Source organism: Coregonus clupeaformis, chromosome 27 (genome assembly GCF_020615455.1).
Source record: "Coregonus clupeaformis isolate EN_2021a chromosome 27, ASM2061545v1, whole genome shotgun sequence".
NCBI classification, from domain to species: domain Eukaryota; kingdom Metazoa; phylum Chordata; class Actinopteri; order Salmoniformes; family Salmonidae; genus Coregonus; species Coregonus clupeaformis.
In genome coordinates this window covers 7,033,146-7,059,688 of record NC_059218.1, presented here as the reverse complement: position 1 = coordinate 7,059,688, position 26,543 = coordinate 7,033,146, and the positions used below count along the sequence as shown (strand labels likewise).

At 43.9% G+C, this 26,543-nt stretch overlaps 1 protein-coding gene and 1 pseudogene across 1 annotated transcript in view; one reads left to right on the top strand and one right to left on the bottom strand.

Annotated features, from left to right (window-relative positions):
• Positions 1-12,990: 12,990 nt before the first annotated feature.
• Positions 12,991-14,497, bottom strand: LOC121542161 (annotated as a pseudogene).
• A 2,937-nt stretch (positions 14,498-17,434) lies between these two features.
• LOC121541428 (nucleoporin NUP188-like) overlaps positions 17,435-26,543 on the top strand; it is a 60,412-nt gene continuing 51,303 nt past the window's right edge. Inside the window, exons 1-7 of the mRNA XM_041850427.2 lie at positions 17,435-17,452; positions 23,587-23,641; positions 23,773-23,846; positions 23,946-24,030; positions 25,985-26,065; positions 26,214-26,258; positions 26,379-26,471. Coding sequence (XP_041706361.1) covers positions 17,442-17,452; positions 23,587-23,641; positions 23,773-23,846; positions 23,946-24,030; positions 25,985-26,065; positions 26,214-26,258; positions 26,379-26,471 — 444 coding nt within the window. The 5' untranslated portion in view covers positions 17,435-17,441. The remainder of the gene's footprint in view (positions 17,453-23,586; positions 23,642-23,772; positions 23,847-23,945; positions 24,031-25,984; positions 26,066-26,213; positions 26,259-26,378; positions 26,472-26,543) is intronic.

Below are 26,543 nucleotides of genomic sequence, written 5' to 3'. Positions count from 1 at the left end.
AGTATGTTTATGTTTAGTATGGAGCAATTAATGTGTTATGGGTTAGATGGAATGATTTATGTGTAGATGTATTTGTGGAGAAGATGGTAATCGTAAAAGGAGTCCTGAGCAAAAGGGGCCAACGCCGGTCCGGAGTAGAGGCCCAGAAGTAGATGGTCATCGTGGAAGGAGAGCCATGCTGGGCCCTGGTTGGGTCCTTTGTGTACTGATGAAGCATGTACTCCTGTTTGATCTACCTATGTTTTTAACTATTTGTGTTAATGTTGCTTTACTATGATTTTTCTTAAGTTGAGACTGAGTCTCAAAAGCGGGGAGGTGTAAGGGAAAAAATCCTGTATAACCTCGTTAAGCTTGAATAGCAGAGACAATGTAATGAAGAATTACTTTAATAGTTCTTAATGCTAAGCTTATGTTGTGCACATGCGCTCTATTAGCCTTAAACCTGTATATTTCCACGGTCTGTTTGAATTAAATTGACTTACTGAAATTCAGTCGCGGTGTCCTTCAATTGTTCGCGGATGATGTGTCCCCTCCTGGGCAGCTCACAGTAAGGGTCTGGTCTGGGCGGGTCCTCGTCCTCTTTTGGTCAGATGGGAATTTCCCTCATGCTTCATAAAATGTGCCACCGGTTTTCCTCACAGACCCCCACTGGAAGGCTCAGCAGGCAGAATCAATCATCCTGTTTGTTGACGCCAAATTGTTGTGGAAATGCTACACAGGGACACTCGAAGACAATCTTAAATAATTGTTTATTAACAGTCAACTGGAGAGGTTCCAGCAAACTTGATGCACCATAGTACACGTCTGTCAGGAGCTCTTCCGGGGCAGTCCCGTTAGTTCTCTTATATATATTGCAGACAAGTTATATTTGCATGATTTAGCTTATTCATCATTCATCATTAACGTTTGCTTCATTCATGTGACCGACCAATACTGGTTCTTGCATGTGACAGACCAATACCTCACGAGGCTTCTTCTCTCTAAGCTGAGACCTTGAAACAGAGATATCCTTTCGTTCTCAAAACAAGGTTCTGGGTGTACTGCCAAATTGCAGATACTGATAGAGAGGATTTGTTAAATCAGTCACTTGCATGAACACAGAAATTGGTTATTAGAAAAGCACAAACGTAAAATGTTCCATCACACCATTCACCCTCTGAACAGCACACATACACAATCCATGTCTCAAGGCTTACAAATCCTTCTTTAACCTGTCTCCTCCCCTTCATCTACACTGATTGAAGTGGATTTAAGAAGTGACATCAATAGGGGATCATAGCTTTCACCTGGATTCACCTGGTCAGTCTGTCATGAAAAGAGCATGTGTTCCTAATGTTTTAGTTGGTGACAGCGATCCAAATTGATCTTTGTCGGGTCTTGCACACAATATATGAGGCATGGGCACCATGCTGTTCACTTTCGATATATTTAGATACAGTGCATTCGGAAAGTATTCAGACCCCTTCCCTTTTTCCACTTTGTTAAGTCATAGCCTTATTCTAAAATGAATAAATAATCCTCATCAATCCACACACAATACCCCATAATGAAAAAGCGAAAACAGGTTTTTAGACATTTTTGCACATTTACCAAAACTTAAAAACAGATACCTTATTTACATAAGTATTCAGACCCTTTGCTATGAGACTCGAAATTGAGCTCCGGTGCATCCTGTTTCCATTGTGGTAAATTCAATATATTAGACATGATTTGGAAAGGTCCCACAGTTGACAGTGCATGTCAGAGCTAAAACCAAGCCATGAGGTCGAAGGAATTGTCCGTTGAGCTCTGAGACAGGATTGTGTCGAGGCAGAGATCTGGGGAAGGGTACCAAAACATTTCTGCAGCATTGAAGGTCCCCAAGAACACAGTGGCCTCCATCATTCTTAAACGGAAGAAGTTTGGAACCACCAAGACTCTTCCTAGAGCTTGCAGCCTGGCCAAACTGAGCAATTGGGGGAGAAGGGCCTTGGTCAGGGAGGTGACCAAGAACCCGATGGTCACTCTGACAGAGCTCCAGAGTTCATCTGTGGAGATGGGGGAACCTTCCAGAAGGACAACCATCTCTGCAGAACTCCACCAATCAGGCCTTTATGGTAGAGTGGCCAGACGGAATCCACTCCTCAGTAAAAGGCACATGACAGCCTGCTTCGAGTTTGCCAAAAGGCACCGAAAGGACTCTCAGACCATGAGAAACAAGATTCTCTAGTCTGATTATACCAAAATTGAACTCTTTGGCCTGAATGCTTCTGGAGGAAACCTGGCACCATCGCTACGGTGAAGCATGGTGGTGGCAGCGTCATGCTGTGAGGATGTTTTTCAGCGGCAGGGACTGGGAGACTAGTCAGGGTCGAGGTAAAGATGAACGGAGTAAAGTACAGAGTGATCCTTGATGAAAACCTGCTCCAGAGCGTTCATGACCTCAGACTGGGGCGAAGGTTCACCTTCCAACAGGACAACGCAAGTGTGGCTTCGGGACAAGTCTCTGAATGTCCTTCAGGTGCAGCCAGAGCCCGGACTTGAACCCGATCTAACATCTCTGGAGAGACCTGAAAATAGCTGTGCAGCGATGCTTCCCATCCAACCTGACAGAGCTTGAGAGGATCTGCAGAGAAGAATGGGAGAAATTCCCCAAATACAGGTGTGCCAAGCTTGTTGTGTTATACCCAAGAAGACTCGAGGCTGTAATCGCTGCCAAAGGTACTTCAACAAAGTACTGAGTAAAGGGTCTGAGTACTTATGTAAATGTGATATATTTTAATTTTTTATAAATTCGCAGAAAAATCTAAAAACCTGTTTTTGCTTTGTCATTATGGGGTATTGTGTAGATTGAGAGGAAAAACAATTTAAATCAATTTTAGAATAAGGCTGTAACATAACAAAATGTGGAAAGTCATGGGGTCTGAATACTTTCTGAATGCACTGTAAATACAACAATAAGCAAATAGGTGGGATATAAGCAGTCATTCCTCTATTTCTTTCTCTTCTTTTGAGGTTATAGCCATCCAGGAACTCTATATCAGGCCCGGAAAATTGTTAGACTCCAGCCACCGAAGCCATAGACTGTTCTCTCTGCTTCCGCAGGGCAAGTGGTACCGAAGTATCATGTCTGACACAAACAGGCTCCTGAACAGCTTCTATCCCCAAGCCATAAGACAAAATGGCTACTTGGACTAACTGCATTGACCCTTTTATTTTTGCACTGTCTCTATGCACACTCACACTATGCACAAGCTACACACTCACACATAACACGTAGTATCCCTGCACATTGTTAATATGGTATTGGCACTGAACCTCGAACTGGCCCTGTATAAAGTTTACTTTACATTCTTGTGTTCTTCTTATTTCTATTTCTCATGTTTTTGTTCTACTTGACTTAATTTTATAGTACTACTGCATTGTTGGGAAAGAGCTTATTTATATCAGCATCTTTCACTCCTGAAAAAAACTAAACATTCTGGGCTAATTCCTTTATCTGATAAAGTGACCAACACAGCACAGGGTTCAGTGGTAGAGGGTCAGAAATGGCCTGTTGGTGTGTGGTCATAGGTAAGTCTGTGTTTTTTTAATCAAACCTAAATATGGTTATATTTAGCCCAGGGACATGGACACCTCTGGTATTTCCCAGATGTGTGTGTGTGCGCGTGCGCGCTTCAGGACATTGGTCAGAAGACGTTTGCAATTAGATTTCTATAATAAGATGAGTGAGCATCTAGTAGTGGCACACTGAAGTGAGCAAAGAATGTGTGTGTGTGTGTGTGTAGAATGGCATTCACTCAAATGTGTAGTTATTTATGTTCTAGAGATGATTCATTTGATTTATCATCTCTTTCAGTGTGTGTAAGAAAGTCATGAATTCTGTTCATCCTCATACAGTTGAAGTCAGATGTTTACATACACCTTAGCCAAATACATTTAAACGCAGTTTTTCACAATTCCTAACATTTAATCCTAGTAAACATTACCTGTTTTAGGTCAGTTAGGATCACCACTTTATTTTAAGAATGTGAAATGTCAGAATAATAGTAGAGAATTATTTATTTCAGCTTTTATTTCTTTCATCACATTCCCAGTGGGTCAGAAGTTTACATACACTCAATTAGTATTTGGTAGCATTTCCTTTAAATTGTTTAACTTGGGTCAAACGTTTCGGTTAGCCTTCCAGAAGCTTCCCACATTAAGTTGGTTGAATTTTGGCCCATTCCTCCTGACAGAGCTGGTGTAACTGAGTCAGGTTTGTAGGCCTCCTTGCTCGCACACGCTTTTTCAGTTCTGCCCACACATTTTCTATAGGATTGAGGTCAGGGCTTTGTGATGGCCACTCCAATACCTTGACTTTGTTGTCCTTAAGCCATTTTGCCACAACTTTGGAAGTATGCTTGGTCCATTTGGAAGACCCATTTGCGAACAAGCTTTAACTTCCTGACTGATGTCTTGAGATGTTGCTTCAATATATCCATATAATTTTCATTCCTCATGATGCCATCTATTTTGTGAAGTGCACCAGTCCCTCCTACAGCAAAGCACCCCCACAGCATGATGCTGGCACCCCCGTGCTTCACGGTTGGGATGGTGTTCTTCGGCTTGCAAGCCACCAACTTTTTCCTCCAAACATAACGATGGTCATTATAGCCATACAGTTCTATTTGAGTTTCATCAGACCAGAGGACATTTCTCCAAAAAGTACGATCTTTGTCCCCATGTGCAGTTGCAAACCGTAGTCTGTCTTTTTTATGGCGGTTTGGAGCAGTGGCTTCTTCCTTGCTGAGCGGCCTTTCAGATTATGTCGATATAGGACTCGTTTTACTGTGGATATAGATACTTTTGTACCTGTTTCCTCCAGCATCTTCACAAGGTCCTTGGATTGATTTGCACTTTTCGCACCAAAGTACCTTCATCTCTAGGAGACAGAATGCGTCTCCTTCCTGAGCGGTATGACGGCTGCGTGGTCCCATGGTGTTTATACTTGCGTACTATTGTTTGTACAGATAAACGTGGTACCTTCAGGCGTTTGGAAATTGCTCCCAAGTATGAACCGGACTTGTGGAGGTCTTAATTTTTTTTCCCTTGAGGTCTTAGCTGATGTCTTTTGGTTTTCCCATGATGTCAAGCAAAGAGGCACTGAGTTTGAAGGTAGGCCTTGACATACATCCACAGGTACACCTCCAATTGACTCAAATGATGTCAATTAGCCTATCAGAAGCTTCTAAAGCCATGACATCATTTTCTGGAATTCCAAGTTGTTTAAGGGCACAGTCAACTTAGTGTATGTAAACTTCTGACCCACTGGAATTGTGATACAGTGAATTATAAGTGAAATAATCTATCTGTAAACAATTGTTGGAAAAATGACTTGTGTCATGCACAAAGTAAATTGTCCTAACCGACTTGCCAAAACTATAGTTTGTTAACAAGAAATGTGTGGAGTGGTTGAAAAACGAGTTTTAATGACTCCAACCTAAGTGTATGTAAACTTCCGACTTCAACTGTATACTGTAGAAACCCTGCAATTAATTTCTCAATCTCATTCAGCTTTCATTTGGAATCCAACATTTCCTTGTCAGAAACAGTATGCCCCTCATCAAATCGACCACCTGAACTTGTCCAATAAGGAATGCTTGATTTTGTTTTTCCATTGCAAAACGTTTTGCTACAGTGTGCACTAATGAATACTACCCAGTTCTACCCTGTGCAGTTTTCCCAGGATGAAAGACAAACATCTAGCATAAAAGGCCTTTAATGATGCATCAATCTACCATGCAATACCAGTGTGTCTCATCGAAGCCAAGAACAGGACAGGGTCAAAAAGAAGAGGCAGAAACAGAGGTCAAAACAAGCTCATAAATGATTGTAATTACAGATTATTAGAAAATGCAACAAACAAAATACCACTTTATTACAAATCAATCAAATACTGTGTTACCAGTTTCATACTGAAAAAACTAATAAAACAGCATGTTGTTTGAGAAGGTCTTTCCAGAATGCACCGAAAACTGGAGGATGGAGAATTGTAGCCTGGCTAAACCAGACTGAACGTGTGCTTACCATTGTTTGAGTGCTGAGTTCAGTCTGGTTTAACCAGCCTATTGGATCTCATTTATATTTTTGTTCAGTATGGTTACTTTCATTACACCATTAAACAAATACCTTCCTGCAGCCAAAAACACAGGCAGGAAATGATGCAAATAATTTCCAAATTGAACAAAACATTAATTCAATACATTCATGATATACACTGAGTGTACAAAACATTAGCAACACCTGCTCTTTCCATGACAGACTGACCAAGTGAAAGCTATGATCCCTTATTGATGTCACTTGATAAATCCACTTCAATCAGTGTAGATGAAGGGGAGGAGACCGGTAAAACATTTTTTGCCTAGAGACAATTGTGCCATCCAGAAGGTGAATGGGCAACAAAATATTTAAGTGCCTTTGAACGGGGTATGGTAGTAGGTGCAAGGCACACCGGTTTGAGTGTCAAGAACTGTAACGTTGCTGGGTTTTTCACGCTCAACAGTTTCCCGTGTGTATCAAGAATGGTCCACCACCCAAAAGGACATCCAGCCAACTTGACACAACTGTGGGAAGCATTGGAGTCCACATGTGCCAGCATCCCTGTGGAAGGCTTTCAACACCTTGTAGAGTCCATGCCCCGACAAATTGAGACTGTTTGGAGATTCTTCAAAGTAGCCACCCTTTGCCTTGATGACAGCTTTGCACATTCATGGCATTCTCTCAACCAGCTTCATGAGGTAGTCACCTGGAATGCATTTCAATTAACAGGTGTGCCTTCTTAAAAGTTAATTTGTGGAATTTCTTTCCTTCTTAATGCGTTTGAGCCAATCAATCAGTTGTGTTGTGACAAGGTAGGGGTGGTATACAGAAGATAGCCCTATTTGGTAAAAGACCGTCCATATTATGGCAAGAACAGCTCAAATATGCAAAGAGAAACGACAGTCCATTATGACTTTAAGACATGAAGGTCAGTCAATACGGAAAATGTCAAGAAGTTTGAAAGTTTCTTCAAGTGCAGTTGCAAAAACCATCAAGCGCTATGATGAAACTGAATCTCATTAGGACCACCACAGGAAAGGAAGACCCAGAGTTACCTCTGCCGCAGAGGATAAGTTCATTAGCGTTACCAGCCTAAGATTGCAGCCCAAATAAATGCTTCACAGATTAAGTAACAGACACATCTCAACATCAACTGTTCAGAGGAGACTGTGTAAATCAGGCCTTCATGCAGGGGCGGTGTGTTCAATAGGGCGATATGGGCGACGCACTGCCAAACGGGAAAAGGAAGGGATTTTTTTTCTAATCAATTATATCACGGCAACAGTAGTTATCAGTGTTCTAATCTGATCTGACTGCCACTAAATGTCAAATCAGGCTAAAGTCGTGCTTCAAATGGCCCCGCCCGTTTTTGGGGCGATTTCAGTCATGTTGAAAATCGCCCAGAAGTCTGTCATAGACTCCCATGTAAAATCTATTTTTTTCAAATTTCAAAGCTTTCAATACAATCTCTATGGGTGTCTGTGGGCTTGCACTTACGCTTTCGTCATACGTGACGTAACCATGAACGTAACTAAGAAAATAGCGGCTAGCAGCGTCTCTGTTGCGACCTGCAGTGTGGCGTTATCTTATGTTTTTAATTTGTACACTTAGTGGCGTTATTTTATGTTTTTAATTTGTACACTTAGTTTACAAACATTCTGCCAACCATGGATTTCCAGTGGTGGGTTTTGGACTGATCTTGTTGATCGTGTACATACCCGCTACGAACGGACTAAATAATGAAAACGCTGCTGGCAGCGGAATCCAATACAGCTGGGAGACTTGGCTGGATGACAGAGTCCCGGACAGAGAAGTGGAGCCGGCCGGCTTCACCCTGGTCAGAGCGGACCGCGATCTGACACAGTCACAGGGAAAATCGATCCTGGTAAGAGAGCGACTCTGTACCCCCGACATTGAACTGCTTTCTGTGTCACTGCGACCTTACTATCTGCCCCGTGAGTTCCCCCAATTGTTTGTTACCGTTGTGTACTGTTGATAATCACAAGTTTACTGGAGAACTGAGACCAAGTAGAGACTTTGGACAGGGTGGATATGGTATAATAAAGGCAGTTTATTCAGAGGTAAAGATATCTGGAATCGCGTGCACGGACTCGTTCGTCAAACTCTTAGGGAGCTATCTGAAGAGAGCCCCGAAAACATTGTGCAGACATTTTATACAATAAATGATGTAGGTTGAATCTAGTAGTTCTGATCTTCTGATTGTTCCTGATGAGTTGGGCGAGGTCCCCTCCACTGTTGCATTGGCTCTGAGTCGGGTTCTCTGTCTTCAAATGTTCAGCCTAAAGAGAGGGGATTTTTGTGTGTGTGTGTGTGTGTGTTTAACAGTGATGATGTGTGTGTGTGTGTGTGTTATCAGTGATGATGTGTGTGTGTGTGTGTCCTCAGAGCAAGAACTCGTGAGTTGGAAGAACTGAGAGACCTATGGCGTGGGTGTTGTCCTTGGCCACCTGCTGACAAGGCTGACAAGATAGGACTCTTTTGTCCATTGTTATAGGATAGGAACAGCATTGATTGAAAACAAACGCCCAACACAAAATGGGTCATGCACAAGATTTTAGTCAGACCAAGCTATAACATTATATATTTACTACGACAGTACATTCAACCAAAAGCTAATATAACAAAGGCATCAGAGATTATTTATAATCTGTCACAGAAACTGGAATCCATCTCCCCAGATCAGTCAATAAATGCTTCTGGTATTGACTTATATGCTGCCCCTGTCTTCATGTTGTTGCTGGACATATCTTTTTTAAAATGTGTGTAGGTCACCTAAATCATCAGAAAAATTGCCCCTCCTGAGAATTTTTTCAGGAGCCGCCACTGCCTTCATGGTCGAATTGCTGCAAAGAAACCGCTACTAAAGGACGCCAATAAGAAGAGGAGATTTGCTTGGGTCAAGAAACACGAGCAATGGACATTAGACCGGTGGAAATCTGTCCTTTGGTCTGATGAGTGCATATTAGAGATTTTTGGTTCCAACCGCCGTGTCTTTGTGAGACGCAGAGTAGGTGAATGGATGATCTCCGCACGCGTGGTTCCAACCGTGAAGCATGGAGGAGGCGGTGTGATGGTGCTTTGCTGGTGACACTGTCTGTGAGTTATTTAGAATTCAAGGCACACTTAACCAGCATGGCTAACACGGCATTCTGCAGCGATACGCCATCCCATCTCGTTTGCGCTTAGTGGGACTATCATTTGTTTTTCAACAGGACAACGACCCAAAACACCCCTCCAGGCTGTGTAAGGGCTATTTGAACAAGAAGGAGAGTGATGGAGTGCTGCATCAGATGACCTGGCCTCCACAATCACCCAACCTCAACCCAATTGAGATAGTTAGGGATGAGTTGGACCGCAGAGTGAAGGAAAAGCAGCCAACAAGTGCTCAGCATATGTGGGAACTCCTTTAAGACTGTTGGAAAAGCATTCCAGGTGAAGCTGGTTGAGAGAATGCCAAGAGTGTGCAAAGCTGTCATCAAGGCAAAGGGTGGCTACTTTGAATAATTTGTTTAACACTTTTTTGGTTACTACATGATTCCATATGAGTTATTTCATAGTTTTGATGTCTTCACTATTATTCTACGATGTAGAAAATAGAACAAATAAAGACAAACCCTTGAATGAGTAGGTGTGTCCAAACTTTTGACTGGTACTGTATATATACACACATACAGTGAGGGGAAAAAAGTATTTGATCCCCTGCTGATTTTGTACGTTTGCCCACTGACAAAGAAATGATCAGTCTATAATTTTAATGGTAGGTTTATTTGAATAGTGAGAGACAGAATAACAACAAAAAAATCCAGAAAAACACATGTAAAAAATGTTATAAATTGATTTGCATTTTATTGAGGGAAATAAGTATTTGACCCCTCTGCAAAACATGACTTAGTACTTGGTGGCAAAACCCTTGTTGGCAATCACAGAGATCAGACTTTTCTTGTAGTTGGCCACCAGGTTTGCACACATCTCAGGAGGGATTTTGTTCCACTCCTCTTTGCAGATCTTCTCCAAGTCATTAAGGTTTTGAGGCTGACGTTTGGCAACTCGAACCTTCAGCTCCCTCCACAGATTTTCTATGGGATTAAGGTCTGGAGACTGGCTAGGCCACTCCAGGACCTTAATGTGCTTCTTCTTGAGCCACTCCTTTGTTGCCTTGGCCGTGTGTTTTGGGTCATTGTCATGCTGGAATACCCATCCACGACCCATTTTCAATGCCCTGGCTGAGGGAAGGAGGTTCTCACCCAAGATTTGACGGTACATGGCGCCGTCCATCGTCCCTTTGATGCGGTGAAGTTGTCCTGTCCCCTTAGCAGAAAAACACCCCCAAAGCATAATGTTTCCACGTCCATGTTTGACGGTGGGGATGGTGTTCTTGGGGTCATAGGCAGCATTCCTCCTCCTCCAAACACGGCGAGTTGAGTTGATGCCAAAGAGCTCGATTTTGGTCTCATCTGACCACAACACTTTCACCCAGTTCTCCTCTGAATCATTCAGATGTTCATTGGCAAACTTCAGACGGCCCTGTATATGTGCTTTCTTGAGCAGGGGGACCTTGCGGGCGCTACAGGATTTCAGTCCTTCACGGCGTAGTGTGTTACCAATTGTTTTCTTGGTGACTATGGTCCCAGCTGCCTTGAAATAATTGACAAGATCCTCCCGTGTAGTTCTGGGCTAATTCCTCACCGTTCTCATGATCATTGCAACTCCACGAGGTGAGATCTTGCATGGAGCCCCAGGCCGAGGGAAATTGACAGTTATTTTGTGTTTCTTCCATTTGCGAATAATCGCACCAACTGTTGTCACCTTCTCACCAAGCTGCTTGGTGATGGTCTTGTATCCCATTCCAGCCTTGCGTAGGTCTACAATCTTGTCCCTGACATCCTTGGAGAGCTCTTTGGTCTTGGCCATGGTGGAGAGTTTGGAATCTGATTGATTGATTGCTTCTGTGGACAGGTGTATTTTATACAGGTAACAAGCTGAGATTAGGAGCACCCCTTTAAGAGTGTGCTCTTAAAGAAATCTTTCTGATTGAGAGGGGGTCAAATACTTATTTCCCTCATTAAAATGCAAATCAATTTATAATATTTTTGACATGCATTTTTCTGGATTTCTTTGTTGATATTCTGTCTCTCACTGTTCAAATAAACCTACCATTACAATTATAGACTGATCATTTATTTGTCAGTGGGCAAACGTACAAAATCAGCAGGGGATCAAATACTTTTTTCCCTCACTGTACATACATACATACACTTTTTTTATTATAATTTTTTGCTCACAAAACTTGGGGCGCCAAATAAAAAACACCCGCGGGCCAAATTCGGCCTGTGGGCTGCCAGTTGGGGAACCATGGTGTAGCGTAATTTCTGTATACAAGTTCACAAGTACAGTACAAGATTTCCCATTTTTACTGTCACGCTAAACCAGTCTACTTCGACACAAACCATGCTGTCAGCTAGAGTATCTACAGTACTAGGTAATGTGTGATACAAAATATAGTTATTTAAAGCTGAAATCCTTAATGGTGAAACAGCCACGTCCGTTTACAACAACAAAGAAATTACTTCAAACAACAAACACTGTTTTTTCCCCTCATATGTCATTGCACTCGCGTTAGAAGAGCACATATTTTTTTCCCCCCAAGTTGCGCGACTTCTCCTCAGTTCGGGAACAAAAACAACGATGGTGGTGCGGCCGTGGCACTTTTTCTGCCTACTGCAGATTCCATCTTTAAGGCAAATATGTCCAGCAATCCATAATATTGCCACAACAAGAAAGGCAGATACAATATATTGTATTATAGTCATGAAATTGTTCGGAACTCAATAAAATGCTCTGGAAAAACTAATTCAAATTATGTTCTTCAAAGGCTATACAAAAGGTACATTCCGTTTTGCAACATATCTTTTTTTTAGCAGCGTCTCCCATGACAGCTGATCAGGGGCCGGAAAATTAACTGCGGCTAAAATACATTTTGTCCACTCAACTGAACTCCATCTCCTGTTGTATAATTCAGGAGTTTTGAATTTCAGAGTGTTAGTGGTTCAGGGACATTCACCCTTTGTCCCTCAGGGGAATCCCTCACCTCCCCATCAAGAAAGACTGCACTGGGTCATATTCATTAGACACCATACGGGAGAAAACTGACTGAAACAAGGAGGCACTACCCCGAACTTGTCCAATAAGGAGTGCTCGTTTTCATTTTAAGTTGCAAATCGTTTTGCTGCGGTGTGCCCTGATGAATACGACGCTGAACTCAAAAGGATTTAAATAACCCCTCATCATAAAGCAACTGATATTAAATCAAATACAGAAGTGTACAGTACATGTTGAAATTACTTGTTGTATTCTACCATCACTGATTCTATTGTCATGCTCTGTAGTCCCACAAAATTAAGAGCAATATCTGGAGTGTATATTTGATAATGTAGGCGAGATCATTCCATAGCTAGCAGTGCCACCAGATTGTAGTTCATCCTTCTGTTGTGCCAGCCACATAGATTTTTCCACACACAGTCTTGTTAGAGTGGAGAGATTATCAATGCAGCATCAATACCAGTGTTCATAACTGTTCCTCTCTCAAAGCAAAAATCAATGAATCCTCAACATCCAATGAGGATTTTCTTAGAGGTCTTTAAAATACAGCCGATACATTGGTTTGCCTTTCCACTCTGATCGCTGACCTTTCCACTTCCCTCGGGTCTGGAGGTCACTGTATGGCTGTGACGGTGTTTGAGTGCATCTGCTCAGTCACTGAACACAGACTGAGGAGGCAGACTGATCTACAAATCACCTTGCATCCTAAACGAATATTCACTATGATTGGTAGAACAGTCAGTCTGCAGCTGCCAACTGCAAGGTAGTCGATCTCAAACACGACCTGCTTGTGGTGCTCCACAGGGGTCATCAGAGCAGCAACAGGATGAGTGGCAGCAGCAGGTTGTCTATCTGCGAGGTGTAGGCCTCCAGCATGGCCACCAGGGTGATGGAGCCCACGATCCACGAGTAGGTGGAGTTCAGGTTGATGGCGGGGTCGAAGATGAGGAAGATGGCCACAGCGATGATCTGAGCGAATGTGGCCGTTCCCCCCACCGTCTTCTTGGTGCCCGGCCAGCGGATTTCGCCCATGCTGCTGCCGAATACCAACGCTATCGTGTCCCCCACGCCCACGGCCAGCACCCCGGCGTAGGGCACCAGGCTCCCCGCCCCAGGGAGGATGCCTTTGGGGGCACAGGGCCCTGGGAACAGCCATATGGGCAGGGACATGCCCAGGATGAGGTAGATGTGGGTGAGGACGAGAAATCCAGAATCACATTCATCCAGGAACAGGGTGAGTAGCTGGCGGAGGAGTTGGCCCAACGGGCGGATGCGGAAGTAGCGCACATACTCCAAAAGCAGGAAGGCCCCGAGGCAGCCCACAGACGCCAAGTGGAGCAGCTGGCGGTCATACACCAGGCCGGGGACGAAGGTGGCCACTACGATCAGGTGGCAGTAATTTCTGACTACTGTAGAGGCCTGGTGCTTCCTGGAGCCCGACTGACGCTGGTAGTTCTGGTGCAGCACTACCAGGGTGGCCAGCGTGGCCAGCAGCACCTAATAGCCCAGCAGGCACAGACGCTTGTTGTTCAGAGTCACAAAGTCCAACAGCCACATGATGGGGTGGCGGCGGATAAGCAGGGAGAGCCATGGCATGAGGATCCCTAGGCCCAGCACGGCCATCATCATGTGGAAGAAGAGGGACGACACCCAGGTCTCAGACTCCATGAAGCAGATGAGCAGGGCAAAGAACACCCCTAAGAGAAGAGATCCTAACACCACCACAGGCAGAAAGTAGTGTACCGGTTCCACTTTGACCTCAGCCAGGTTGAGCGAGCGCTTGATGAGCTGGTTGACGATGAAGCTGATGCCACCCACGATGAGGAGGGCCTCGCCAGGCGTGAAGCAGCACCTCCAGCACCTCAATCACCTCCGACACTGTCAGCGTCTGCTTCACCGTGTACATGATGGCGCTGCTCGACATGCCTGCGATCGCACATGTGTTGGTGGGCACGGGCCGAGTGATGCCCAGCGCGAGGAGCGACAGGTACAGCGCCAACATCATGCCCATCACAGTAACCACCATTGCGAAACGCTCAAAGTAGACGTTCCCCGAGGCGGCGCAATTCTCCCGCAGTGCCAAGCCCAGCAGCGGCATCACCATGACAGCCGGGACAATACCACTGTTAGCTGACGGGCGCCACTGGAAGACGGCGTTGCCATTACGGAGCAGGCGGTCCCACTTGTGCTGCACGTAGAAGGCCTGGATGACCAGGGCCACGCAGCACCAGGAGTGCTGGTTCCACACGGCCATGTGGACACACATCACCACAGAGAAGACCACCACAGACTCCACTAGTACAGGGTTGGTCTGCATGGCTGCAATAGGGGGAGAAGATAGGGAGGGAGGGAGTTTTACGGCAGAAGACTCCAGCTCTAATACAAATTAGCTCTAATACAAATGTCTTACTCAAGGGACTGTCAGTTCGTCTCCTGGGCACACATCGTGGTTAGTTATTTTAGTCCACAATCTATATCTGTCAAGACAAAATGGCAAAGGCAAAAAAAGATGGTGCAAAACTACCAAGACTTGACAGTAGTGTCAAGAAAATACATATTTTGGTATTTGATGAGTATCAAATGTTGAATATATTAGAAATATTAAACTCTGGATGTTTTACATTTACATTGTAGTTATTTAGCAGATGCTCTTATCCAGAGCGACTTACAGTTAAAGCATTTATCTTAAGATACAGTGCCTTGCAAAAGTATTCATCCCCCTTAGCGTTTTTCCTATTTTGTTGCATTACAACCTGTAATTTAAATGGATTTTTATTTGGATTTCATGTAATGAACATACACAAAATAACTTGTTTTAAAAAATTCACGGCACCATGAAGACCAAGGAGCTCTCCAAACAGGTCAGGGACAAAGTTGTGGAGAAGTACAGATCAGGGTTGGGTTATAAAGAAATATCTGAAACTTTGAACATCCCATGGAGCACCATTAAATCCATTATTAAAAAATTGAAAGAATATGGCACCACAACAAACCTGCCAAGAGAGGGCCGCCCACAAAAACTCACGGACCAGGCAAGGAGGGCATTTATCAGAGAGGCAACAAAGAGACCAAAGATAACCCTGAAGGAGCTGCAAAGCTCCACAGCGGAGATTGGAGTATCTGTCCATAGGACCACTTTAAGCCGTACACTCCACAGAGCTGGGCTTTATGTGGCCAGAAAAAAGCCATTACTTAAAGAAAGAAATAAGCAAACACGTTTGGTGTTCGCCAAAAGCCATGTGGGAGACTCCCCAAACATATGTAAGAAGGTACTCTGGTCAGATTAGACTAAAATTGAGCTTTTTGGCCATCAAGGAAAACACTATGTCTGGCGCAAACCCAACACCTCTCATCACCCCGAGAACACCATCCCCACAGTGAAGCATGGTGGTGACAGCATCATGCTGTGGGGATGTTTTTCATCGGCAGGGACTGGGAAACTGGTCAGAATTGAAGGAATGATGAATGGCGCTAAATACAGGGAAATTCTTGAGGAAACCTGTTTCAGTCTTTCAGAGATTTGAGACTGGGACGGAGGTTCACCTTCCAGCAGGACTATGACCCTAAGCATACTGCTAAAGCAACACTTGAGTGGTTTAAGGGGAAACATTTAAATGTATTGGAATGGCCTAGTCAAAGCCCAGACCTCAATCCAATTGAGAATCTGTGGTATGACTTAAAGATTGCTGTACACCAGCGGATCCCATCCAACTTGAAGGAGCTGGAGCAGTTCTGCCTTGAAGAATGGGCAAAAATCCCAGTGGCTAGATGTGCCAAGCTTATAGAGACATATCCCAAGAGACTTGCAGCTGTAATTGCTGCAAAAGGTGGCTCTACAAAGTATTGACTTTGGGTGGGTGAATAGTTATGCACGCTCAAGTTCTGTTTTTTTTGTCTTATTTCTTGTTTGTTTTACAATAAAAAATATTTTGCATCTTCAAAGTGGTAGGCATGTTGTGTAAATCAAATGATACAAACCCCCCCAAAATCTATTTTAATTCCAGGTTTTAAGGCAACAAACTAGGAAAAATGCCAAGGGGGTTGAATACTTTCGCAAGCCACTGTAGCTAGGTGGGACAAGCACAAATCACAGTAAGTACATTTTTCCTCAATAAAGTAGCTATCAGCAAAGTCAGAGCTAGTAAGGGGGAAAAATGTAAAGTGCCAGTGTTTAGTTCACAAAAGGCTTTTTTTTGGGGGGGTGGGGGGGTTGGGTGAGGAGGTGCTGATGGGGAGTGTTGTGTGATTATTTAAGACACTCTTTGGAGAGGTAGGGTTTCAGACTTATTCCAATAGGTCCACTCCAGGGCCGTAGCCAGGGTCTGAATTTTTTTTTCTCGCAAAAAAGACCATGGCTAAGGCCCTGGCACACCCACACTGACTGTTGAAATAGCACTGAACCTTGGTCCACTGACAAATGCACATGACCACACTGAACATTCACTCTCAATAACTGACATAGCTAACTAAAACAGATCATGACAAAATGGGCTAATAAGTGATATGGATGAATTATTTACTACAAATTGTACAAGACAGAGTAAAGTCTAGAGATGACAATACAAGAGCGCAGGAGACAAGTGGGAATGCCCACAGCTATAACCCTTTCTTCAGACAAGAGGTGGGGGCGGGGGTTGAAATTAAATGATGGTAGCAAGCGTTCATTCAAGGCCATTCGAGATACATGAGAGCTCTTTGGCTTGATGCATAGGAAGGAACTGGTACAGATAGGTCTCACTGTAGTTAGAAATGTTTGAATGCAATTTCAACCGACCAAGGATGCATCGACCCATGAGCATCCTAGCTAACATTAGCTAAAATTCAGCTGACAAATGTCTACTGAGTTCTCGTGCAGAAAGCCGATATTCGACCATGAAATGGCTATTTCAAATGTAAAGCATCACAAATATACTGAGCCGGTAAGTGTTGCACATATCAGGATAAATGAATAAAGTGATAACAATTTAATCTTTTAAACTATTATATTCTCCCCAATCAGCTTGCGTTCCTCTCACCAGTAGGTGGTGACCATATTGACACTGACAGCCAAGTCACGTGGTACATTGAAACCTTGATATTTCTGAATGCACTATTTGCGATATTTTCTTATCATATATTGAATATAATATGAATAATAAATGTTGAGGTTTGGTATTGATATTTTCCAATAAACATAAAAACAAAATATACATCACGTGATGGGGGTGCATGTCGCAGACAAGTTACGTAAGGTGGCAGGGGAGAAGATGGCGGACTCGGAGATGTGTGTCAGGTAGCTAGCGAAATGAAATAACTTTTTATGTCCATTTTTTACCATTATAGCTTTCAAATTCATAAGTAAAGTTTGTTCAGATGCGCACTCATTTGGAAATGGTGCATGAATGTACACAGCAATGTGAAAGCGTCCCTTGTAGCAAGCTGCTAGCATTCTTGCTACATTTGAATGGCAGGATAGCGCGGTCTGGTACACACAGTTGCAAACGCATGACAACAGCAGCATGCATCAACAAGACGTGAACTTGCTAGCTAGTAAACGTACAACTGTCATTTGTCTGGGAATACATGGACTTTCAGGCTTGTATTCGTAATAAAAAACATTTTGTTTATAATTTAGCAAGCTAACTCAACAGATGCTGATGTTGCAATACTGTCTGGTACAGCTAGCTAGCGTGGAACCCCGTATTATCCCATATTCAACAGCGTTTAAGAAATATATTACCTTCAACTGTTATCTTGTGATCAAGCATCAATGTTCTGTGATTATTGGTGTCGTAAAAATGTTAGCTAACGGGTTAGCAATTAGCTTGTTTGACATTTCAGTGGAAATACTACTATTAACAGCTTTTTGATAAGCGGTTCAGCAAAATAATACGTCCCGTATTATTGTCATACGGTCCCCATTTATTGGCCACCTTACTATTTTGTTAAATCACAATATATCCGTTTAATTTTGTTAAAAAAGAGACACCAACCTCGTATCCGAAGTGTTGACTAGATAGTTGGCTAGCCTTTCGGTAAATTTATTTTTACCTGCCTGTCAACTTTTCATTGCGTAGCCCGGTGCGCCCTCTTGTGGACTCATAAAAAAATGTTTCTTCAACATATTCAGTGTTGCAACCAAATAATGTCTCATTATTTGTTTTACAGATTAATCTTATGTTTTGAGGAAGTAGATAACAATTTAATTCTAAAATGTAAATGTGTTTGAATAATTTACATCAAATAAAACTTTAATTTCAGTAATGTGCATTGACATAAACAATGAAAACGCTGTTGTAGTTTGTGTTGCAGAGATGCACTTGGAAAGTATAGGAAGAAATAAACAAGATGGGTTGAATAAATATATATATTATATTTTAGACATGTATTTTTTTGTACAAATAAATATTTTCATATGAAAACAAACAAATCAAACAATTAAATCTTGACCTCCATCCCTATATTGTCACAAAAATCACAATAAAAATCCAGCTCCACCGCCACCTCTGGATCCCACTGCACACACCTGCAGTGGAACCAGTGCTGGCAGAAGTCACAGCACACCCATGGCACCTTGGACCTACACTCCTGAGGGGAGCTTGCAGGCGGATCACGCTCCCCGCAGCAAGCACAGCAGGTGGTGTCTTTTATAAATAAATAAATAATAATCCAATTGATATACATGGTTTTGCAAAATGTAAAAGTTCTTCAACAATATGAAGTACCTGAGAGTGGTGCCATGGGTGGCGTGACAGACATGGGTGACGTGGGGGGGGGAGGGTGTGCATCGTAGTGGTGGTGGACGAAACCGCCGATGATAACTTGGAGGAGCTGGTGTTTGTAATGGTAGGATTGAAGGGCCGACGATGGTGTGCCTTCTGCAGCTGGGGACTCCGGCGGCTCCTACGGGTGTTGCACACTGGGAGGCACTGGCAGTGGTGATGCAGCTGTCAGGGGTGGTTCCAGCGGGGGGCCCAGCATAGGCGATGGCGTCAATGGTCTCATCCATGGCAGCCCTCTCCTGTGCCCTCAGTGTTCTGAGGGCTGCCCGACGCTCTTTCTTCTTTGCCTCGGCCCTCTCCTTCTCACCCCGCTCCTGCCACTGGCGCGTGTATTCCTCCCCGGTGAGGCATGTGGCGACCACAGGGAGTCTTCTGTATCGGTCTAGCCGGTAATTCAGGACAGTAAGAATGTGCCCCAGGTCCTTCGCTATCAGCCCCCCCTCTATTAGGGGGTGCTCTTCTAGAGCTAGGGCTGGGACTGCTGAGGGTCCTCCTGTGGTCTCTGGTGAGGAGGTGCTGATGGTTGGCACAGTGCCGCTGGTTCCAGGAGAGGCGGTGGTGGGACCCGGTAGGGACCGAGACGGCATTAAACGGGACCCTTCAATGGCTGAAGGGTCAAAAGGGAAGAGGCCACACTTCTTAAACCCTTCCACCACATAGCGCATGTCCTTGCAGCGCTGCTACGGGTAGCGGAATACTCTGGCAAATTCTGATTTGTTTACCATGAAGGAGTGGTCAGAATGGCTAAGGTCTCCAGCTACCTTGGAGAACTCAGCCTTTAAAGGGCCAAAGTATGCCACGTCCAGCGGCTGCAGGACACGGGTGCAGTGTGGTGGAAGACAAAGAAGTATAACCCCTTCCCTTAGTGCCGCCGCGAGCACCTCCGGGTCCATGTGGCTCTTGTGCCCATCGAAGAGGAGAAGGAGAGGGCGCTCCTTTACTGCATGCTTAATGAAGTGCAGAAACCACTTCCTGAACAGGTCCCCGTCAATGTAGCCACTGTTTGACCGTCCATAGAAGGCTTGGGGGGGGGGGGGGGCTCCCAGTGTGTAGTGGCCACCGGGGAAACACTTGGGTTAGATGAGAAACGGGGGGGGGACGTCCTCCCCAGCTGCGTTGAAGCAGGCCAGCACTGTGATGTGCACCTTGGTCCCCGGAGCCTGCTGGTACACGTGTTTTGCGCCCCGGGGAGCCAGCACTTTGTGCCTGCTCTGGTCGCTACGAAACCCAGACTCATCGCAGTTATAGATTTGTCTGGGTTTCTCCCTCAGGTTCATGTGCCTCCTGAACATTTCCCACCACCGCTTCCCCAGTGGTGGGATTGTTTCCCCTGGGTGCCGAAACCTACAATAGAATAGAATAGAATATATAATTGTCCATCCAGGATGAAAATGTTTGTTTTGGCATCACCATACACATCCACATTTACATCACACACATTGAGAACAGTCAGTCCAGCATTCTACATACATAAACACATAGAACACCAAATACCTGCGTATTTTGTCGGCGTATTTCATCAGCCTCTGTCTGGTGAAGGGGACCCATGGCTGGCGCAGTAGAAACAGTACTGCACCAGATAATTTTCAGCCTCTGGTGCAAGCAATGTGGGTGGTCCACTTCGACAACCATGGGTCACCAGGCTGCTCAGCCTGTCAGCCAGGGTCTGCCGAGGTACACCATGCACCTTGGTAGATAAGAAAATAAAACTGTTACTAGCAGATAAAATTCACATACACGTGGTAATCTCCTAAAAACAAAAGATGCCTAACCTTGGCAGCCTGGCGGATAGCCATCCCTGGCCCGCAGTCCTTCATGACATGGAACATGTCCACCTCACTCCACTGCTTCCTCTTGACTTTCTCCGTGCTGTGGTGGTAAATACATGTAGCAAAATAACATGGCATACTATACACATTTTAGAAAGATAACTCAATCTGAATATGTATAAACATTTACATTTCAAAGCTAAGGCATTGAAAGGTGATGAAAGTTTTCACAATAACTGAAAGTGTACCCACATTTTTTGTTTGATGTTATCTGTAATGAAAATTATTGTCCCAATTAGTTTAATATTGATGCATACATTGTAACATTTGACTAAATACTGCCTCTATGTAGCTGTTGCAAGATGAAACATAGCCAACAGTGATAGGTGTCAAAAAGTTCAAAATTAATTTTTACAGATTGTGCAAAACGCACCCATCAGAGGACTCCAATTTTGATACGGTAAAGCTTGACAACATTCAGCTGTTTTGTGATATGTATTATCTAATACTTACAATTTATTTACTTTTTGCTTACTTAGCAGTTCTATCAACATTTAGCAACTAAGCTAACAACATTAGAACATCCGTTAGCTATATTTCAGAGGTAAAAAGTTGGATATTAAATGATGTGTGGTCTGTCGCGCAGTCGAATTTTACAATATACAGCGTGTCCCACAAAATGTGTGTGTATATATATATATATATATATATATATACACAGTGGGGAGAACAAGTATTTGATACACTGCCGATTTTGCAGGTTTTCCTACTTACAAAGCATGTAGAGGTCTGTAATGTTTATCATAGGTACATTTCAACTGTGAGAGACAGAATGTAAAACAAAAATCCAGAAAATAACATTGTATGATTTTTAAGTAATTAATTTGCGTTTTATTGCATGACATAAGTATTTGATCACCTACCAGTAAGAATTCCGGCTCTCACAGACCTGTTCTTTAAGAAGCCCTCCTGTTCTCCACTCATTACCTGTATTAACTGCACCTGTTTGAACTCGTTACCTGTATAAAAACACCTGTTCACACACTCAATCAAACAGACTCCAACCTCTCCACAATGGCCAAGACCAGAGAGCTGTGTAAGGACATCAGGGATAAAATTGTAGACCTGCACAAGGCTGGGATGGGCTACAGGACAATAGGCAAGCAGCTTGGTGAGAAGGCAACAACTGTTGGCGCAATTATTAGAAAATGGAAGAAGTTCAAGATGACGTTCAATCATCCTTGGTCTGGGGTTCCATGCAAGATCTCTCCTCATGGGGCATCAATGATCATGAGGAAGGTGAGGGATCAGCCCAGAACTACACCAGAAGAGAGCTGGGACCACAGTCTCAAAGAAAACCATTAGTAACACACTACGCCGTCATGGATTAAAATCCTGCAGCACACGCAAGGTCCCCCTGCTCAAGCCAGCGCATGTCCAGGCCCGTCTGAAGTTTGCCAATGACCATCTGGATGATCCAGAGGAGGAATGGGAGAAGGTCATGTGGTCTGATGAGACAAAAATAGAGCTTTTTGGTCTAAACTCCACTCGCCGTGTTTGGAGGAAGAAGAAGGATGAGTACAACCCCAAGAACACCATCCCAACCGTGAAACATGGAGGTGGAAACATCATTCTTTAGGGATGCTTTTCTGCAAAGGGGACAGAACGACTGCACCGTATTGAGGGGAGGATGGATGGGGCCATGTATCGCGAGATCTTGGCCAACAACCTCCTTCCCTCAGTAAGAGCATTGAAGATGGGTCGTGGCTGGGTCTTCCAGCATGACAACAACCCGAAACACACAGCCAGGGCAACTAAGGAGTGGCTCCATAAGAAGCATCTCAAGGTCCTGGAGTGGCCTAGCCAGTCTCCAGACCTGAACCCAATAGAAAATCTTTGGAGGGAGCTGAAAGTTTGTATTGCCCAGCGACAGCCCCGAAACCTGATGGATCTGGAGAATGTCTGTATGGAGGAGTGGGCCAAAATCCCTGCTGCAGTGTGTGCAAACCTGGTCAAGACCTACAGGAAACGTATGATCTCTGTAATTGCAAACAAAGGTTTCTGTACCAAATATTAAGTTCTGCTTTTCTGATGTATCAAATACTTATGTCATGCAATAAAATGCAAATGAATTACTTAAAAATCATACAATGTGATTTTCTGGATTTTTGTTTTAGATTCCGTCTCTCACAGTTGAAGTGTACCTATGATAAAAATGACAGACCTCTACATGCTTTGTAAGTAGGAAAACCTGCAAAATCGGCAGTGTATCAAATACTTGTTCTCCCCACTGTATATTTAGTCCTCCAACCGCTAGAGACTGTCCAATGTTGGGGGGAAACAACAAACATCCTAGTAACTTATACTTGCTGTTAGTTAAAGGGCTACTTCGGGATGTTGTCAATGAGGCGCTTTATCTACTTCCCCAGAGTCATAGGAACTCGTGGATACCATTTCATGTCTCTGTGTCCAGTATTAAGGAAGTTAGAGGTAGTTTCGCGAGCCAATGCTAACTAGCGTTAGCGTATTGCCTGGAAGTCTATGGGTATCATTGCGCTAAGGCTAGTTAGCAATTGCGCTTGCAACTTCCTTCAAACTGCAGGTAGATACATAAAAATGGTATCCACGATTTCATCTGACTCTGGGGAAGTAGATAAAGGGCCTCATTGACAACATCCCGAAGGATCCCTTTAACTATACTGTACCTGTGACCACTCACTGCAGTTTTACAAAGCTATGTTTTAATGTGTAACTTAAACCATATTTTCCATTATGCCACTGAACTAAGCCAGAACAGATTTGATCAGTTAGCTATGATACACAACTTTTATTTTTAACCAACTGAAAAGTACTACAGAATTGTTCTGCTTTTGCAGGAGCAGCCAAGAATTATGGACCATCTTACTGGGGAGATCTGCATTGAGGGAACCGGTATGGAGACTTTTGCCTTTCTATTTCCACACACATCATATATCTTCTATTTTCTAATTCAACAGTCTTACCATGTCCGCCACTGTGTGCTGTCTTCTCTCTAATATTACATCCATCCGTGATGGATGAAGGCTCAAATAGAGGCAGAACTGGACCGAAATTGGGAACGATTACTTCAAGGACTGTGTTACTACAAAGCACCCAGGTATGCTGTGCAAGAATCACACTATTCTTTCTGACGCATTACGAAACAATTAATGTTGTCAACAGATCAAATTATGTTTGACATTTTTCCCTGTTTTAGTTCATCGTCGGCGGATAAACTGAAAGCGGACAAAGATGTGGCCCAACCGTTGAAGGACTTTGGTCTGAGGATCAGTAAACTGCTGGTAAGGAATGCTGAGATGATCTGACAGGCTTGTGAATGGAGTCAGATATACAGATACTACCACTGATAACGTACAGCAGAGAGAGCAACTGGTGGCCCATAGGCCGCTCCCCTTTTGTAGTCCCGCGGCTCAACAACATTTTGCTTAGGGCCCCCAAAAGGCTAGGGCCGGCTCTGAGTGCATGTGTGGGTATGGATGTGGGTACGCAGACCCACGAGCCACTGCGACCCCTCATGATGAGTTCTGATTTTTTGGCCCCCACCCCCATCAAAGTTGCCCATCGCTGCTATATAGTGTCTTGATGTATGGAGAAAACAGTTATTAACATGAGTACAGTATATGAACATAACTTTTGTATATTTTTAGCCAGTAGTTCTGAAAGCAGTGCCAAACATCACGTAATTGCTGTCGAGCACCTGCAGCTGTGCACAAAGACATGCACGTGCTTGGGCTCACCCCACAACCTCATTGGACAATGCTGTGCCGATCTGATCCCGCCACCCACTTGAACCTTGCAACCTCATTGGATATCATTCCTCCTGCCAATCAACATTGTCCCTCAATGTTCGTTGTGGCTAATTCCTTGTTGTACTGACTAGTATGGCAAGCAAGCAATTGTGAGGATGTAATTTTATACAATGGAAAAGTTATAGCCTACTTATATGTTTACATCAAATGTCCTACTCCTTGAAAGTCGTGTAATGATTATACACTATATATCCAGAAGTATGTGGACACCCCTTCAAATTAGTGGATTAGGCTATTTCAGCCACACCAGTTGCTGACAGGTGTATAAAATCGAGCACACCGCCATGCAATCTCCATAGACAAACATTGGCAGTAGAATGGCCTTACTGAAGAGCTCAGTGACTTTCAACGTGGCACCGTCATAGGATGCCACCTTTCCAACAAGTCAGTTCGTCAAATTTCTGCCCTTCTAGAGCTGCCCCGGTCAACTGTAAGTGCAGTTATTGTGAAGTGGAAACGTCTAGGAGCAACAACCGCTCAGCCGCGAAGTGGTAGGCCACACAAGCTCACAGAATGGGACCGCGGAGTGCTGAAGTGTGTAGCGCGTAAAAATCGTCTGTCCTCGGTTGACGCCCTGAGTTCCAAACTGCCTCTGGAAGCAACGTCAGCACAAGAACTGTTCGTCGGGAGCTTAATGAAATGGGTTTCCATGGCCGAGCAGCCGCACACAAGCCTAAGATCACCATGCGCAATGCCAAGCGTCGGCTGGAGTGGTGTAAAGCTCGCCGCCATTGGACTCTGGAGCAGTGGAAATGCCTTCTCTGGAATTGGAACACTGACTGCGAGCTAGGTCTAATCGGCCAACATCGGTGCCCGACCTCACTAATGCTCTTGTGGCTGAATGGAAGCAAGTCCCTGCAGCAATGTTCCAACATCTAGTGGAAAGCCTTCCCAGAAGAGTGGAGGCTGTTAGAGCAGCAGAAGGGGGGGACCAAATCCATAGTAATGCTCATGATTTTGGAATGAGATGTTCGACGAGCAGGTGTCCACATACTTTTGGGCATTTAGTGTATATTGCATTTGCGTAATGGCTGGTAAAAACCCTATAGTCTATTGCACATTATATTACAAAAGTTCAAACAAAATACACAACGACACCATTTAGGAGATACAGGTTTGATCGATGTATTCAATGTATTTTCACTGTTACCAAAATAACTAATTGTAAGCGCATGTAGCCAGGCAATCTCACTCGCTTTCAGAGCATGCACTCTCTAGTCTACATGACATGAAGGAGTGCATATCTTGTGCACTAAATGATGCCAGGTGAAAATGTAAGGATTCTGTGTATGCATGTATGAGCCATACAGTGACACATCGAGTCCAAAACTGGAGGTTTCAATCCTCTGGAACTCCTCTTTAACAGTTGATGTTGTGATGATTTGTCTTTGTGTGGATATTTATAAACACCATGTTCTTGTTGCAGGGTCTGGATCAACAACAGAGTGTACAGATTTTGCAATGTTACCTACAGGAAGATTACAGAGGGACCCGCAACACACTGAAGGTAGTGTGTGTGTTCAGAAAAGATCAGATGCCTGACTGAATTAAATCTATACTACTGAATATTGATTTGTCAGTCTAAGCTTCTGAATAATGATTTGTCAGTCTAGACACTTGTATGTTGACTGGACATATCTTATCTGCCCACGTAGGTTGTTCTTCAGGATGAGAGACAGAGCCAAACTCTACTTATGAAGGTTATTAAAAGCTTCCAAAAGCTCAGTGTACTGGTCTTCTATTTCACCAGCTCATAAAGCATCATAATCAGGTCAACTGAGAGTTATATACACTGATTCTTCTGTGTGTGTGTTCTTCAGATCGCTGACTATTACTACGAGGAGCGCGTGTGTCATCTGCGATGCGTCCTCCTCCTGCTGACATACTTCCAGGATGAGAGACATCCCTATAGGGTAAGGAACTCCATTCTGTCTGCTAGGATTTACACTGTCATGCTATTGTATCTGTATGGGTAATGGGGGGGC